The 15,569-nt window shown below is 46.9% G+C and overlaps 1 protein-coding gene across 3 annotated transcripts in view; it reads left to right on the forward strand.

The window, feature by feature from the left end:
* Positions 1-15,569, forward strand: part of ltbp3 (latent transforming growth factor beta binding protein 3) — a 189,821-nt gene that overhangs the window by 119,125 nt on the left and 55,127 nt on the right. For all 3 annotated transcript variants that reach the window (XM_072551024.1, XM_072551025.1, XM_072551026.1), the window contains exons 5-8: positions 1,372-1,455; positions 3,949-4,071; positions 11,621-11,782; positions 14,399-14,590. In XM_072551024.1, the coding sequence (XP_072407125.1) occupies positions 1,372-1,455; positions 3,949-4,071; positions 11,621-11,782; positions 14,399-14,590 (561 nt within the window). The remainder of the gene's footprint in view (positions 1-1,371; positions 1,456-3,948; positions 4,072-11,620; positions 11,783-14,398; positions 14,591-15,569) is intronic.

The raw sequence follows: 15,569 nt of genomic DNA on the forward strand, positions 1-15,569 counted from the left end.
AATTGATTTCTTGTTGCCAGTGAGAGCAACATCCATACAAACCCCTCGGATGCAGACGAAAACTTAACTATTACTTGTTCAATCAACAGTTTACACAACGTCAGGTTACTTGCTTTTGAAAACGTACAGCAATCCTTTAAAGACGCTGGTTTTAAAATAGTTCTTCCTCATTTCAGTCCACAAGTTTAAAAACAACTAAAGTAAGAAGACCCAGTCTTTACAACGGTCTTTCTATCGAGGCTCGCCTTGTCAAATAGGACAGCCAGCATGTAACAGTATTATGGTTTTAGGAGGTTATTTTGTTCTGTTTTTTGTTTAAGCAGAGGTTTTAAGGCAGAGGCAGAGGAGCTGTCTACCAGAGCCAGTCTCCTCATACCTGGGTGGGTATCCTCCCACAGAGCAGAGATGCGCAGATTATCTGGATTGGGCGTGCTAAATTGCCCGTAGTGTCCAGGGATGCAGAGTTACGGGGACAGGGAAGGGGGGTGGGTTTGTGTGGATGCTGTTCAGAGGGTCAGTGTGGACTCAATGGGCCGAATGGCCTGCTTCCACACTGTAAGGGAATCTATGAAAGTGACGGGCTTTTTGCATTTACAGTAAAGCACCAAAAGGATTTGTGGAGCGGGACTACCAAAGCAAGATACTCAGTCTGCTGGAAGACTGAAACTTAAAAACAGAGTCAAACAGCTCAGCCATGAACTCATTGAGTGGTGGAACAGGCTTGAGGGGCTGAGTGGCCGACTTAGAGATAGGGTCATTCACCATGGAAACAGACCCTTCGGTCCAACCAGTCTAGGGCTGACCACAATCCCAAGCTAAACTAGTCCCACCTGCCTGCTCCTGGCCCATCTCCCTCCAAACCCTTTCCTATTCATGTCCTTATCCAAATGTCTTTTAAATGCTGTAACTGTCCCCACAATCCACCACTTCTTCAGGAGGTTCATTCCACACGTGAACCACCCCCGTGTTAAAAGATTGCCCCTTGTGTCTTTTTTAAATCTCTCACCTTAAAAATATGCCCCCTAGTCTTGAATGCCCCCATCCTAGGGAAAAGACACCTGTGATTCACCCTATCTATCCCCCTCATGATTTTAGAAACCTCTATAAAGGTCACCTTCAACCTCCTACGCTCCAGTGAAAAAAGGTCCCAGCCTTTCTTTATAACTCAAATCTTCCATACCCGGCAACATCCTGGTAAATCTCTTCCGAACCCTCTCCGGCTTGATAATTTCCTTCCTGTAACTGGGTGACCAGAACTGATGCCATTTCCTAAGTTTGTGTGATAGATTTGGCTGCAGGGAGCGAGTCAAACTTCAGGCTTCTGGTTGTTAGTGCACAATTGAACCTGTTTTATTTTTCTCCCCCTCTTAGACTTGGCTGACCCAAAAACTGGCATCAGCAGTGGGGTGGAATGCCCCCAAGGCTACAAGAGACTCAACAGCACCCACTGCCAAGGTAAGCAGACTTCACATTAAAAACAGAACGGAAAGCGCCAGTGGAACTCAGCAGGTCTGGCAGCGTTTGCGAGGAGAAAGAAATCGAAGTGTTTTATCAGACTCAAAACGTTAACCCTCTGAAATCCTCTCCTGCTGGAAATTTTCTCATTGGAAAGAAGAAGGCTAAGAGGGGATTTGATAGAGACATACAAGATGATCAGATGACTAGATTGGGTAGACAGTGAAAGTCTTTTTCCTAGGATGATGACGTCAGCGTGTACGAGGGGGCATAACTACAAATTGAGGGGTGATAGATTTAAGACGGATGTCAGAAGCAGGTTCTTTACTCAGAGAGTGGTAAGGGCATGGAATGCCCTACCTGCTAATGTAGTTAACTCAGCCACATTAGGGAGATTTAAACAATCCTTAGATAAGCACATGGATGATTTTGGGATAGTGAGCTGAGAATAGTTCACAGGTCCGAAGGGCCGAAGGGCCTGTTCTGTGCTGTATTGTTCTATGTTCTATGTTATTTGAAGACATCTGAGAAAGACGTAGGTTCAGTTTTTGGGGCTAATTTAGTCATCCGGGGGGTTATCATTGACCAGAAACTCAATGAGACTCGCCACATAAACACAATGGCAACAAGAGCAGGTCAGAGGTTAGGAATACTGCAGCAAGTAACTCACCTTCTGACCTATCTACAAGGCACAAGTCAGGAGTGCGAGGGAATACTCCCTACTTGCCCTGGATGGGGGGCATCAACAACTCTTAAGAAGCTCGAACCATCGAGGGTAAGCAGTCCCCCGCTTGATTGACACCATATCCACACTCCCCCCACCATCAACGCTCAGTAGCAGCAGTGTGTACCATCTACAAGATGCACTGTGGAAATTCACCAAAGATCTTCAAACCCATGACCACTTCCATCTAGAAGGACGAGGGCGCACCACCCCCTGCAAGTTCCCCTCTGAGCCACTCACCATTCCAACTTGGGAAATATGTCGGCTGTTCCTTTAAATGCGGCAGTTCAAAATCCTGGAACTCCCTCCCTAACGACATCGTGGGTCAACCCACAGCAGCGGTTCAAGAAGGCAGCTCACCCTCACGATCTCAAGGGGGCAACTAGAGTCAGAGGTAATAAGGCAGGGACACTCACATCCCACAGAAATAAGTAAGTTGGGAACTGGAGAATGAGCAGCTGCTATCCCAGTTACTGTATATCCGCCACTGCACTCGAAATGCAACGACTGAATGTGGGGACTATCAGTTGACTATTAATCCAGAGGTCTGTGCTGATGTGGGTTTGAATCCCACCACATCAGCCAATGGAATTTACGTGCAGTTAATCCATGTGGAATTGAAAGTGCATTCAGTGACAGTGAAATCATTTCGACACCAAACTTTGTCCCCTGACGTAAACTGTCTCCTCTGCTTTGAGGAGCCGAGTGTCAGGCGTTGGCATTTCTGAAAGCCCCCCACCCCCACCGGTCTAGGATGATCAGATTTAACCTCGTGTGGAGTCTTTGCCCCATTAGCAACTCCGCTGGAGTTGTCCCTGTTGCGTGAGGGGTGACCATGAAATTATCGTCGATTGCTGTAAAGAAAAAAACCCCACATATGCCCTTCAGGGAAGGAAATGTGCAGCAGTCCTGACCCTGCTCTGGATTACATGGGATTCCAGACCCTGCAGCAACAGGGTTGACGTTTACCTGCCCACTGGGCCAACAGCGAAGGGCAGCGAATTCTGCCTTGGTTAGTGCTGCCCACATCCTGTGAGATAATTTTCCCGCGGCTCACCCACCAAGCCTGCACTATGGGACAATTTAGCACGGCCAATCCACCCTAACCTGCACATCCCTGGGCACTATGGGACAATTTAGCACGGCCAATCCACCCTAACCTGCACATCCCTGGGCACTATGGGACAATTTAGCACTGCCAATCCACCCTAACCTGCATATCCCTGGACACTATGGGACAATTTAGCACTGCCAATCCACCCTAACCTGCACATCCCTGGGCACTATGGGAAAATTTAGCACTGCCAATCCACCCCAACCTGCACATTCCTGGACACTATGGGACAATTTAGCACGGCCAATCCACCCTAACCTGCACATCCCTGGGCACTATGGGACAATTTAGCACGGCCAATCCACTCTAACCTGCACAACCCTGAACACTATGGGACAATGTAGCACAGCCAATCCACCCTAACCTGCACATCCCTGGGCACTATGGGACAAATTAGCACAGCCAATCCACCCTAACCTGCACATCCCTGGACTGTGAGAGGAAACCGGAGCACCCAGTGAGAGCCCCACACAGATGTGGGGTGAATATGCAAACTCCACACAGACAGTCACTCGAGGATGGAATCAAACCCTGGTCCCTGGCACTGAGAGGCAGCAGTGCTAACCACCTCTCTGTTTTCTCCACTTCCCTTCCCCGTATCTTCCTCTGTTGCTCATTCTGTTTTGTAAGCCTGTCTCTCCCCCCTCCCTTCCAGATATCAACGAGTGCTTGATCCAGGGAGTCTGCCAGAATGCAGAGTGTCTCAACACACAGGGGAGCTTCCGTTGTGCTTGTAAGCCTGGCTTCGTGATGGGTCCATCGCGGACGCACTGTATCGGTAAGTGGGCCAGGGCTCAGGGCGAAGGAATGCGCTTTCCCCCAAGGTGAGGGACGTCACAGCAGACAGATTCTGCTTCAGGGGCTGGTGTGTTCCAGGTTTGCTGATCAGAACTGCAGTGGGGTAGGAGATAACCATTGGCCACATCACAGGGACAGCGGAAGAGAAAGCAAACTGGGCTACTGCAACTGATTGTTTGAAAGCGTAGAATTATAAACTGCATCATATCAGAGAGTGTTACACTGACAGGTGTGCGGTATATCAGAGAGTGTTACAGTGAGGGGTGTGGGGTATATCAGAGAGTGTTACAGTGAGGGGTGTGGGGTATATAAGAGAGTGTTACAGTGAGGGGTGTGGGGTATAACAGAGAGTGTTACAGTGAGGGGTGTGGAGTATATCAGAGAGTGTTACAGTGAGGGGTGTGGGGTATATCAGAGAGTGTTACAGTGAGGGGTGTGGGGTATATCAGAGAGTGTTACAGTGAGGGGTGTGGGGTATATCAGAGAGTGTTACAGTGAGGGGTGTGGGGTATATAAGAGAGTGTTACAGTGAGGGGTGTGGGGTATAACAGAGAGTGTTACAGTGAGGGGTGTGGAGTATATCAGAGAGTGTTACAGTGAGGGGTGTGGGGTATATCAGAGAGTGTTACAGTGAGGGGTGTGGGGTATATCAGAGAGTGTTACAGTGAGGGGTGTGGGGTATAACAGAGAGTGTTACAGTGAGGGGTGTGGAGTATATCAGAGAGTGTTACAGTGAGGGGTGTGGGGTATATCAGAGAGTGTTACAGTGAGGGGTGTGGGGTATATCAGAGAGTGTTACAGTGAGGGGTGTGGGGTATAACAGAGAGTGTTACAGTGAGGGGTGTGGAGTATATCAGAGAGTGTTACAGTGAGGGGTGTGGGGCATATCAGAGAGTGTTACAGTGAGGGGTGTGGGGTATATCAGAGAGTGTTACAGTGAGGGGTGTGGGGTATATCAGAGAGTGTTACAGTGAGGGGTGTGGGGTGTATCAGAGAGTGTTACAGTGAGGGGTGTGGGGTATATCAGAGTGTGTTACAGTGAGGGTTGCAGGATATATCAGAGAATGTTACAGTGAGGGGTGTGGGGTGTATCAGAGAGTGTTACAGAGAAGGGTGTGGAGTATATCAGAGTGTGTTACAGTGAGGGGTGTGGGGTATATCAGAGAGTGTTGCAGTGAGGGGTGTGCGCTATATCAGAGAGTGTTACAGTGTGGGGTGTGGGGTATATCAGAGAGTGTTACAGTGAGGGCTGTGCGCTATATCAGAGAGTGTTACAGTGAGGATTGTGGGTATATTACGGAGTGTTGGTGGGTGTGAGATATATTAGAATGTCTGGAGTATGGGATATATTACAGGGTATTGGGGATGAAGGATATATTACAGAGTGTAGGAGGTGTGCAATATGTTATGGAGTATCGGGCGTGTGGGATGTATTACACTGTAGGGAGTGTGGGATATATTATAGAGTGTCGGGGGATGTGGGATGTATTACACTGTAGGGCATGTGGGATATATTATAGAGTGTCGGGGGATGTGGGATATATTACACTATAGGGCGTGTGGGATATATTATAGAGTGTCGGGGGATGTGGGATGTATTACACTATAGGGCGTGTGGGATATATTATAGAGTGTCGGGGGATGTGGGATGTATTACACTATAGGGCGTGTGGGATATATTATAGAGTGTCGGGGGATGTGGGATGTATTACACTGGAGGGAGTGTGGGATATATTAAAGAGTGTCGGGGGATGGGATATATTACACTGTAGGGAGTGTGGGATATATTATAGAGTGTCGGGGGATGTGGGATATATTACACTGTAGGGAGTGTGGGATATATTATAGAGTGTCGGGGGATGTGGGATGTATTACACTATAGGGCGTGTGGGATATATTATAGAGTGTCGGGAGTGTGGGATATATTAATGAGAGTGCTGGGGATGTGGGATAAATTGATCACAGTGTTGAGTGTGTGGGATAAATTAATAAGAGTGCTGGGGATGTTGGATATATTAATCAGTGTGTCGGGGGATGTGGGACATATTAATCAGTGTGTCGGTGGAGTTGGATATATTAATCAGAGTTTCGGGGGTGTGGGATATATTAATCAGTGTGTCGGGGGATGTGGGACATATTAATCAGTGTGTTGGAGGAGTTGGATATATTAATCAGAGTTTCGGGGTTGTGGGATACATTAATCAGAGTGTCGGGAGTGTGGAATATATTAATCAGTGACAGTGGTGTAGGATTTATTAATCAGAGTGTTGGGAGTGTGAGATACATTAGTCAGAGTGTCGGGGGTGTGGGATATATTAATCCGAGTGTCGGGGATGTGGGATATATTAATCAGCGTGTCGGGGGTGCGGGATATATTAATCAGAGTGTCGGGGGTGCGGGATATATTAATCAGAGTGTCGGGAGTGTGGAACATATTAATCAGTGACAGGAGTGTAGGATTTATTAATCAGAGTGTCGGGGGTGTGGGATATATTAAACAGAGTGTTGGGGTGTGGGGTATATTAATCAGAGTGTCGAGGGTGTGGGATATATTAATCAGAGTGTCAGGGGATGTGGGATATATTAATCAGAGTGTAGGGGGTATGGGATATATTAATCAGAGTGTCGGTGGATGTGGGACATATTAATCAGAGTATCGGGGGATGTGGGACATATTAATCAGAGTGTCGGGGGTATGGGATATATTAATCAGAGTGTCAGGGGTGTGGGATATATTAATCAGAGTGTCGGGGGTGTGGGATATAGTAATCAGAGTGTCGGGGGAAGTGGGATTTATTAATCAGAGTGTCGGGGGATGTGGGATTTATTAATCAGAGTGTCGGGGATGTGGGATATATTAATCAGAGTGTCAGGGGTGTGGGATATATTAATCAGAGTGTCGGGGGATGTGGGATTTATTAATCAGAGTGTCGGGGGATGTGGGATTTATTAATCAGAGTGCCGGGGTGTGGGATATATTAATCAGAGTGTCGGGGGTGTGGGGTATATTAATCAGAGTGTTGGGGTGTGGGATATATTAATCAGAGTGTCGGGGGATGTGGGACATATTAATCAGAGTGTCGGGGGTGTGGGATATATTAATCAGAGTGTCGGGGGTGTGGGATATATTAATCAGAGTGTCGGGGGTGCGGGATATATTAATCAGAGTGTCGGGGGATGTGGGACATATTAATCAGAGTATCGGGGGATGTGGGACATATTAATCAGAGTGTCGGGGGTGTGGGATATATTAATCAGAGTGTCGGGGGTGTGGGATATATTAATCAGAGTGTCGGGGATGTGGGATATATTAATCAGAGTGTCGGGGGATGTGGGACATATTAATCAGAGTATCGGGGGATGTGGGACATATTAATCAGAGTGTCGGGGGTGTGGGATATATTAATCAGAGTGTCGGGGGTGTGGGATATATTAATCAGTGTGTCGGTGGAGTTGGATATATTAATCAGAGTTTCGGGGGTGTGGGATATATTAATCAGTGTGTCGGGGGATGTGGGACATATTAATCAGTGTGTTGGAGGAGTTGGATATATTAATCAGAGTTTCGGGGTTGTGGGATACATTAATCAGAGTGTCGGGAGTGTGGAATATATTAATCAGTGACAGTGGTGTAGGATTTATTAATCAGAGTGTTGGGAGTGTGAGATACATTAGTCAGAGTGTCGGGGGTGTGGGATATATTAATCCGAGTGTCGGGGATGTGGGATATATTAATCAGCGTGTCGGGGGTGCGGGATATATTAATCAGAGTGTCGGGGGTGCGGGATATATTAATCAGAGTGTCGGGAGTGTGGAACATATTAATCAGTGACAGGAGTGTAGGATTTATTAATCAGAGTGTCGGGGGTGTGGGATATATTAACCAGAGTGTTGGGGTGTGGGGTATATTAATCAGAGTGTCGAGGGTGTGGGATATATTAATCAGAGTGTCAGGGGATGTGGGATATATTAATCAGAGTGTAGGGGGTATGGGATATATTAATCAGAGTGTCGGTGGATGTGGGACATATTAATCAGAGTATCGGGGGATGTGGGACATATTAATCAGAGTGTCGGGGGTATGGGATATATTAATCAGAGTGTCAGGGGTGTGGGATATATTAATCAGAGTGTCGGGGGTGTGGGATATAGTAATCAGAGTGTCGGGGGAAGTGGGATTTATTAATCAGAGTGTCGGGGGATGTGGGATTTATTAATCAGAGTGTCGGGGATGTGGGATATATTAATCAGAGTGTCAGGGGTGTGGGATATATTAATCAGAGTGTCGGGGGATGTGGGATTTATTAATCAGAGTGTCGGGGGATGTGGGATTTATTAATCAGAGTGCCGGGGTGTGGGATATATTAATCAGAGTGTTGGGGGTGTGGGGTATATTAATCAGAGTGTTGGGGTGTGGGATATATTAATCAGAGTGTCGGGGGATGTGGGACATATTAATCAGAGTGTCGGGGGTGTGGGATATATTAATCAGAGTGTCGGGGGTGTGGGATATATTAATCAGAGTGTCGGGGGTGCGGGATATATTAATCAGAGTGTCGGGAGTGTGGAACATATTAATCAGTGACAGGAGTGTAGGATTTATTAATCAGAGTGTCGGGGGTGTGGGATATATTAAACAGAGTGTTGGGGTGTGGGGTATATTAATAAGAATGTCGGGGGATGTCAGATATATTAATCAGAGTGTCGACGGTGTGGGATATATTAATCAGAGTGTCAGGGGATGTGGGATATATTAATCAGAGTGTCGGGGGTGTGGGATATATTAATCAGAGTGTCGGGGGATGTGGGACATATTAATCAGAGTATCGGGGGATGTGGGACATATTAATCAGAGTGTCGGGGGTGTGGGATATATTAATCAGAGTGTCGGGGGTGTGGGATATATTAATCAGAGTGTCGGGGATGTGCGATATATTAATCAGAGTGTCAGGGGTGTGGGATATATTAATCAGGGTGTCGGGGGTGTGGGGTATATTAATCAGAGTGTTGGGGTGTGGGATATATTAATCAGAGTGTCGGGGGATGTTGGATATATTAATCAGAGTGTCGGGGGTGTGGGGTATATTAATCAGAGTGTTGGGGTGTGGGATATATTAATCAGAGTGTCGGTGGTGTGGGATATATTAATCAGAGTGTCGGGGGTGTGGGATATATTAATCAGAATGTCGGGGTGTGGGATATATTAATCAGAGTGTCGGGGGTGTGTGATATATTAATCAGAGTGTTGGGGGATGTGGGATTTATTAATCAGAGTGTCGGTGGTGTGGGATATATTAATCAGAATGTCGGGGGTGTGGGGTATATTAATCAGAGTGTCGGGGGTGTGGGATATATTAATCAGAGTGTTGGTGGTGTGGGATATATTAATCAGAATGTCGGGGTGTGGGATATATTAATCAGAGTGTCGGGGGATGTGGGATTTATTAATCAGAGTGCCGGGGTGTGGGATCAGAGTGTCGGGGGTGTGGGGTATATTAATCAGAGTGTTGGGGTGTGGGATATATTAATCAGAGTGTCGGGGGTGTGGGATATATTAATCAGAGTGTCAGGGGGTGTGGGATATATTAATCAGAGTGTCGGGGGATGTGGGATATATTAATCAGAGTGTTGGGGTGTGGGATATGTTAATCAGAGTGTCAGGGGGTGTGGGATATATTAATCAGAGTGTCGGGGGATGTGGGATATATTAATCAGAGTGTTGGGGTGTGGGATATGTTAATCAGAGTGTCAGGGGATGTGGGATAAAAAATCAGAGTGTCGGTGGTGTGGGATATATTAATCAGAGTGTCGGGGGATGTGGGATTTATTAATCAGAGTGTCGGGGGATGTGGGATTTATTAATCAGAGTGTTGGTGGTGTGGGATTTATTAATCAGAGTGACGGGGGTGTGGGATTTATGAATCAGAGTGTCGGGGGTGTGGGATTTATTAATCAGAGTGTCAGGGTGTGGGATTTATTAATCAGAGTGTCGGGGGTGTGGGATTTATTAATCAGAGTGTCAGGGTGTGGGATTTATTAATCAGAGTGACGGGGGTGTGGGATTTATTAATCAGAGTGACGGGGGTGTGGGATATATCAATCAGAGTGTCGGGAGTGTGGGATATATTAATCAGAGTGTCGGGAGTGTGGGATATATTAATCAGAATGTCAGGGTGTGGGATTTATTAATCAGAGTGTTGGGGGTGTGGGATATATTAATCAGAGTGTCAGGGTGTGGGATATATTAATCAGAGTGTCACGGATGTGGGATATATTAATCAGAGTGTTTGGGTGTGGGGTATGTTAATCAGAGTGTCGGGAGTGTGGGTTATATTAATCAGAGTGTCGGGGGATGTGGGATATATTAATCAGAGTGTTTGGGTGTGGGGTATGTTAATCAGAGTGTCGGGGGTGTGGGATATCTTAATCAGAGTGATGGGGGTGTGGGATTTATTAATCAGAGTGTCAGGGGTGTGGGATATATTAAGCAGAGCGTCAGGAGTGTGGGATATATTAATCAGAGTGTCGGGGCTGTGGGATTTATTAATCAGAGTGTCAGGGGTGTGGGATATATTAATCAGAGCGTCGGGAGTGTGGGATATATTAATCAGAGTGTCGGGGCTGTGGGATATATTAATCAGAGTGTCGGGAGTGTGGGATATATTAATCAGAGTGTCGGGAGTGTGGGATTTATTAATCAGAGTGACGGGGGTGTGGGATTTATTAATCAGAGTGTCGGGAGTGTGGGATTTATTAATCAGAGTGACGGGGGTGTGGGATATATTAATCAGAGTGTCGGGAGTGTGGGATATATTAATCAGAGTGTCGGGAGTGTGGGATATATTAATCAGAATGTCAGGGTGTGGGATTTATTAATCAGAGTGTCGGGGGTGTGGGATATATTAATCAGAGTGTCGGGGGATGTGGGATATATTAATCAGAGTGTCACGGATGTGGGATATATTAATCAGAGTGTTTGGGTGTGGGGTATGTTAATCAGAGTGTCGGGAGTGTGGGTTATATTAATCAGAGTGTCGGGGGTGTGGGTTATATTAATCAGAGTGATGGGGGTGTGGGATTTATTAATCAGAGTGTCAGGGGTGTGGGATATATTAAGCAGAGCGTCGGGAGTGTGGGATATATTAATCAGAGTGTCGGGGCTGTCGGATTTATTAATCAGAGTGTCAGGGGTGTGGGATATATTAATCAGAGCGTCGGGAGTGTGGGATATATTAATCAGAGTGTCGGGGCTGTGGGATATATTAATCAGAGTGTCGGGAGTGTGGGATATATTAATCAGAGTGTCGGGAGTGTGGGATATATTAATCAGAATGTCGGGGTGTGGGATATATTAATCAGAGTGTCGGGAGTGTGGGATTTATTAATCAGAGTGACGGGGGTGTGGGATTTATTAATCAGAGTGACGGGGGTGTGGGATTTATTAATCAGAGTGACGGGGGTGTGGGACATATTTGCAGTTTTTGAATCAGCGTGTGACTAAGTAAACCCTCTTCCACTCTCTGATGTAGTAATGGAGAAGCCTGCTGAGAAGGGACCATGTTACCTGCTGGTCAATGCTGACGAGGGCTGTACCTACCCTCTGCGGGGGGAGCTGACCAAACAGCTCTGTTGCTGCACAGTGGGCAAGGCTTGGGGTTCCAGCTGTGACCCCTGCCCTAACCCAGGAGCTGGTAAGTGATTAGCCCAGGCCTATTCCCCTGGACCCAGCAAACAGCGAATGTCTGACAGAATTAACCTCAGTCCCATTGAATAAACAGGGTCTCACCTTTACACAATGCCATTGACCACACAGTGTGCCCTCCCAAAGAGCTCTATCCTTTCAGAAATAGCGTCAGTGTTGTCATGTAGGGAAGACAGCAGCCAATTTGTGTACAACAAGCTCCCTAACACAGCTATGTGATAATGTCCAAATAGTTTGGTGGATAGGCTCAGGGGTAAGTGTTGACCTTTTGGTGGGAAGTGGTAACAGAATGCTAATTTCACTGGACTATTAATCCCGAAGCTCATTAATGTTTAAGGAAGCACGAGATTTCAATTTAATAAAGTTAACCATTGTTAAAACCCATCTGGTTCACTTAGGGATGTATCGCATGGAAATAGACCCATCGGTCCAATTCATCCATGCTGACCAGAGATCCTAAATTAATCTAGTTCTATTTGCCAGCATTTGGCCCATATCCCTCTAAACCCTTCCTATTCATGTCCCCATCCAGATGCCTTTTAAATGTTGTAATTGTACCAGCCTGCACCACTTTTCCCAGCAGCTCATACCATACATGCACCACTCTCTGCATGAAAAAAGCATCCCTTTTAAATCTTTCCCCTCTCACCTTAAACCTATGCCCACTAGTTTTGGACTCACCCACCCCAGGGAAAAGACCTTGGCTATTCACCCTATCATGTCCCTCATGATTTTATAAACCTCTATAGGGTCATCCCTCAGCCTCTGGCGTTCCAGGGAAAATAGCCCCAGCCCATTCAGTCCTCTCCTGATAACTCAAACCCTCCAACCCTGGCAACATCCTTGTAAGTCTTTTTGGAATCCTTTCAAGTTTCACAACGTCGCTTCTACGGCAGGGGCACCAGAATTGAATGCCGTATTGCAAACGTAGCCTCACCAATGTCCTGTACAGCCTGTACTTTAGTGAAGGAAATCTGCAGCCCTTTCCTAGTCTTGTGACTCCAGACCACATGGTAATGTAGTTGGGTGTTGCCTGGTCTCCAAAATGGCCCACTGAGCCACTCCATTTAAGGGGCAATTAGGGGTCAGCAACAAATGCTGGAACTTGCTAGCGATACCCCATCCGATGGATAAAACAAAGTCAAATAAAGGAATAAGAGCAGGGGTGGAATATTCGGCCCATCCAATCTGCTCCTGTTCCATTCAGTAAGTACGCAAGTAAAGCTGAACCTCAATGCCTCTTCCTTTCCCTATCCTATGTGACTAGATTCCCTGGTGATCTCAATATTGAATATATTCAGCAACTACCACCTTGGACAGAGAATTCCTAAGATTCCTAACCCTGTGAAGAAAATACACACCTCACCTCCAGGATGAGATTACACCTCATCTGCAGCAAGCAGTTTGGAGAGCAAATGGCGTGTTTGCTGTTATCACAAGGGGAGTAGAGACAGGAGGAAAGTAACCTTTTTCAGTTGTATAGAACACTGGTGAAACCCCACCTGGAGTACTGTCTGTGGTTCACCCCCATAGCCCTGTATCAATCTGCAAACTAACCCCACTGCCCCATTCTCTCCCCATAGTGCCGTATCAATCCGCAAACTAACCCCACTGCCCCATTCTCTCCCCAAAGTGCCGTATCAATCCGCAAACTAACCGTACTGCCCCGTTCTCTCCCCATAGCCCTGTATCAATCCCCAAACTAATCCCACTGCCCCATTCTCTCCCCATAGCCCTGTATCAATTCCCAAACTAACCGCACTGCCCCGTTCTCTCCCCATAGCCCTGTATCAATCGCCAAACTAATCCCACTGCCCCATTCTCTCCCCATAGCCCTGTATCAATTCCCAAACTAACCCCACTGCCCCACTCTCTCCCCATAGCCTTGTACCAATCCCAGACTAACCCCACTGCCTCCCCATAGCCCTGTATCAATCCCTAAACTAACCCCACTGCCCCATTCTCTCCCCATAGCCCTGTATCAATGCCAGACTAACCCCACTGCATCCCCATAGCCCTGTATTAATCCCAGACTAACCCCACTGCCTCCCCATAGCCCTGCATCAATCCCAGGAAGGGTGTGGGATTAGTGGGATTTTCAACCCATTCACCTTGGAAAGAGAGAGTCAGAGCTGCAGTCATATCAAACTGATCTCGCTTTCATTCTAATATCCGTATGTACGTTTAATCTTTGTATCTATATTTTAGCTCGTAACTGTATCACGTTTTACTTAGCAACTTGCACCAACCGTTGCGTAAGAATCTAGCTTTTATATTGTTGAAGGCATAAAGCTGAGCTGTTGGTCTACTTTAAATTGAAATATTCAAAAGCACAAAGGGAGCTAAAGGAGCTTCCTACAATTCACAGGTGAGGAGTCACTTGGTGTGACCATGACACAAACTATTTCCACGTCCTCTTTCTACCTCGCCCTTCAAATGGTTATTTAAGTTTCCCTTGCAGTGGCATTGGCTCCAACCACTCCCAAAACATCCCAATGTCCTTTCTGCCATTTTCCGCGGAACAGGCCCTGGATTGGACCAGCGTCTGTTTTGACATCTGCCATCCTTGCGAATCCTTATCCTTGTCTCGTCTTGTCGGTTTAAGCGGAATTCCAGGAGACGTGCCCGGCCGGAATGGGTTACCATTTCTCCAGCTCCCACCAGAAGATCAGCATCCCGCCTGGCAGCAATATCCTGCTCCGTATCGATCCTGACGGCAAGGCCCGGATTGTCCAAGTGCCGGTCACGATGCCTCCCGTGGCCACGCCTGAGGCAGATCCCAAGGATAACGTCGAGGGTTCGTAAGAGCTGTAATTGTATTGCTGGGTGAGAGCTTTCTTTGCACTGGAGCGTAGGAGGTCGAGAGGCGACCTTATAGAACCATGAGGGGTATAGATCGGGTTAATGGTAGTTGTCTTTTTCTTAGGAAGGAGGGCACATCTTAAGATGAGAAATGAGAGATTTAAATAAGACATAAGAGGCAGTTCTGTTATGCAGAGGGTGGTTCGCGAGGAAGTGGTGGATATGGGGACAGTTACAACATTTAAAAGACATTTGGATAAGGACATCAATAGGAAAGGGTTTGGAGGGATATGGGCCAGGAGCAGGCAGGTGGGACTAGTTTAGTTTGGGATCATGGTTGGCACGGACTGCTTGGACCGAAGGGTCTATTTCCATACTGTATGACTCCATGACTACACTGACCAATCTATCTCTGGAGCTTCATCTCTGGTGGCTCAGTGGTTAGCACTGCTGCCTCACAGCATTAGGGTCCCAGGTTCAATTCCAGCCTCAGGTGACTGTCTGTGTGGAGCTTGCACCTTCTCCTGGTGTCTGTGTGGGTTTCCTCCCACAGTCCAAAGAGGTGCAGGTTAGGGTGGATTGGCCATGCTAAGTTACCCCATGGTGTCCAGACCAGCCATGGGAAATGCAGGGTTATAGGAGGAGTGTAGGGATCTGGTTCTGGGGTGGGATACTCTTTGGAGGGTTGGTGTGGACCTGATGGGCTGAATGGCCTGCTTCTACACTGACAGGATTCTATGTGTCTTGGCGCAGTGTAGCAGCAATAGTGGACATCTCAGATTTCAATCCTGGCAGGTTGTGAAGTTAGATTTAATTCAGGAACCAGTGAGATGGGATCTAAGCTCTCCTATCTGTGCCTCACCTTAAGTTCCAATGTGAGATAAGTTTGCGGTGTTGAATGAGTGTTCTTCCAGAAAGGGTACACCAAGGGCATGGTATGTACCTGAAAGGTAACTGCATCTCACTCTAAGTTA

The sequence above is a fragment of the Chiloscyllium punctatum genome, chromosome 31 (assembly GCF_047496795.1).
Source record: "Chiloscyllium punctatum isolate Juve2018m chromosome 31, sChiPun1.3, whole genome shotgun sequence".
In the NCBI taxonomy this organism is placed as follows: domain Eukaryota; kingdom Metazoa; phylum Chordata; class Chondrichthyes; order Orectolobiformes; family Hemiscylliidae; genus Chiloscyllium; species Chiloscyllium punctatum.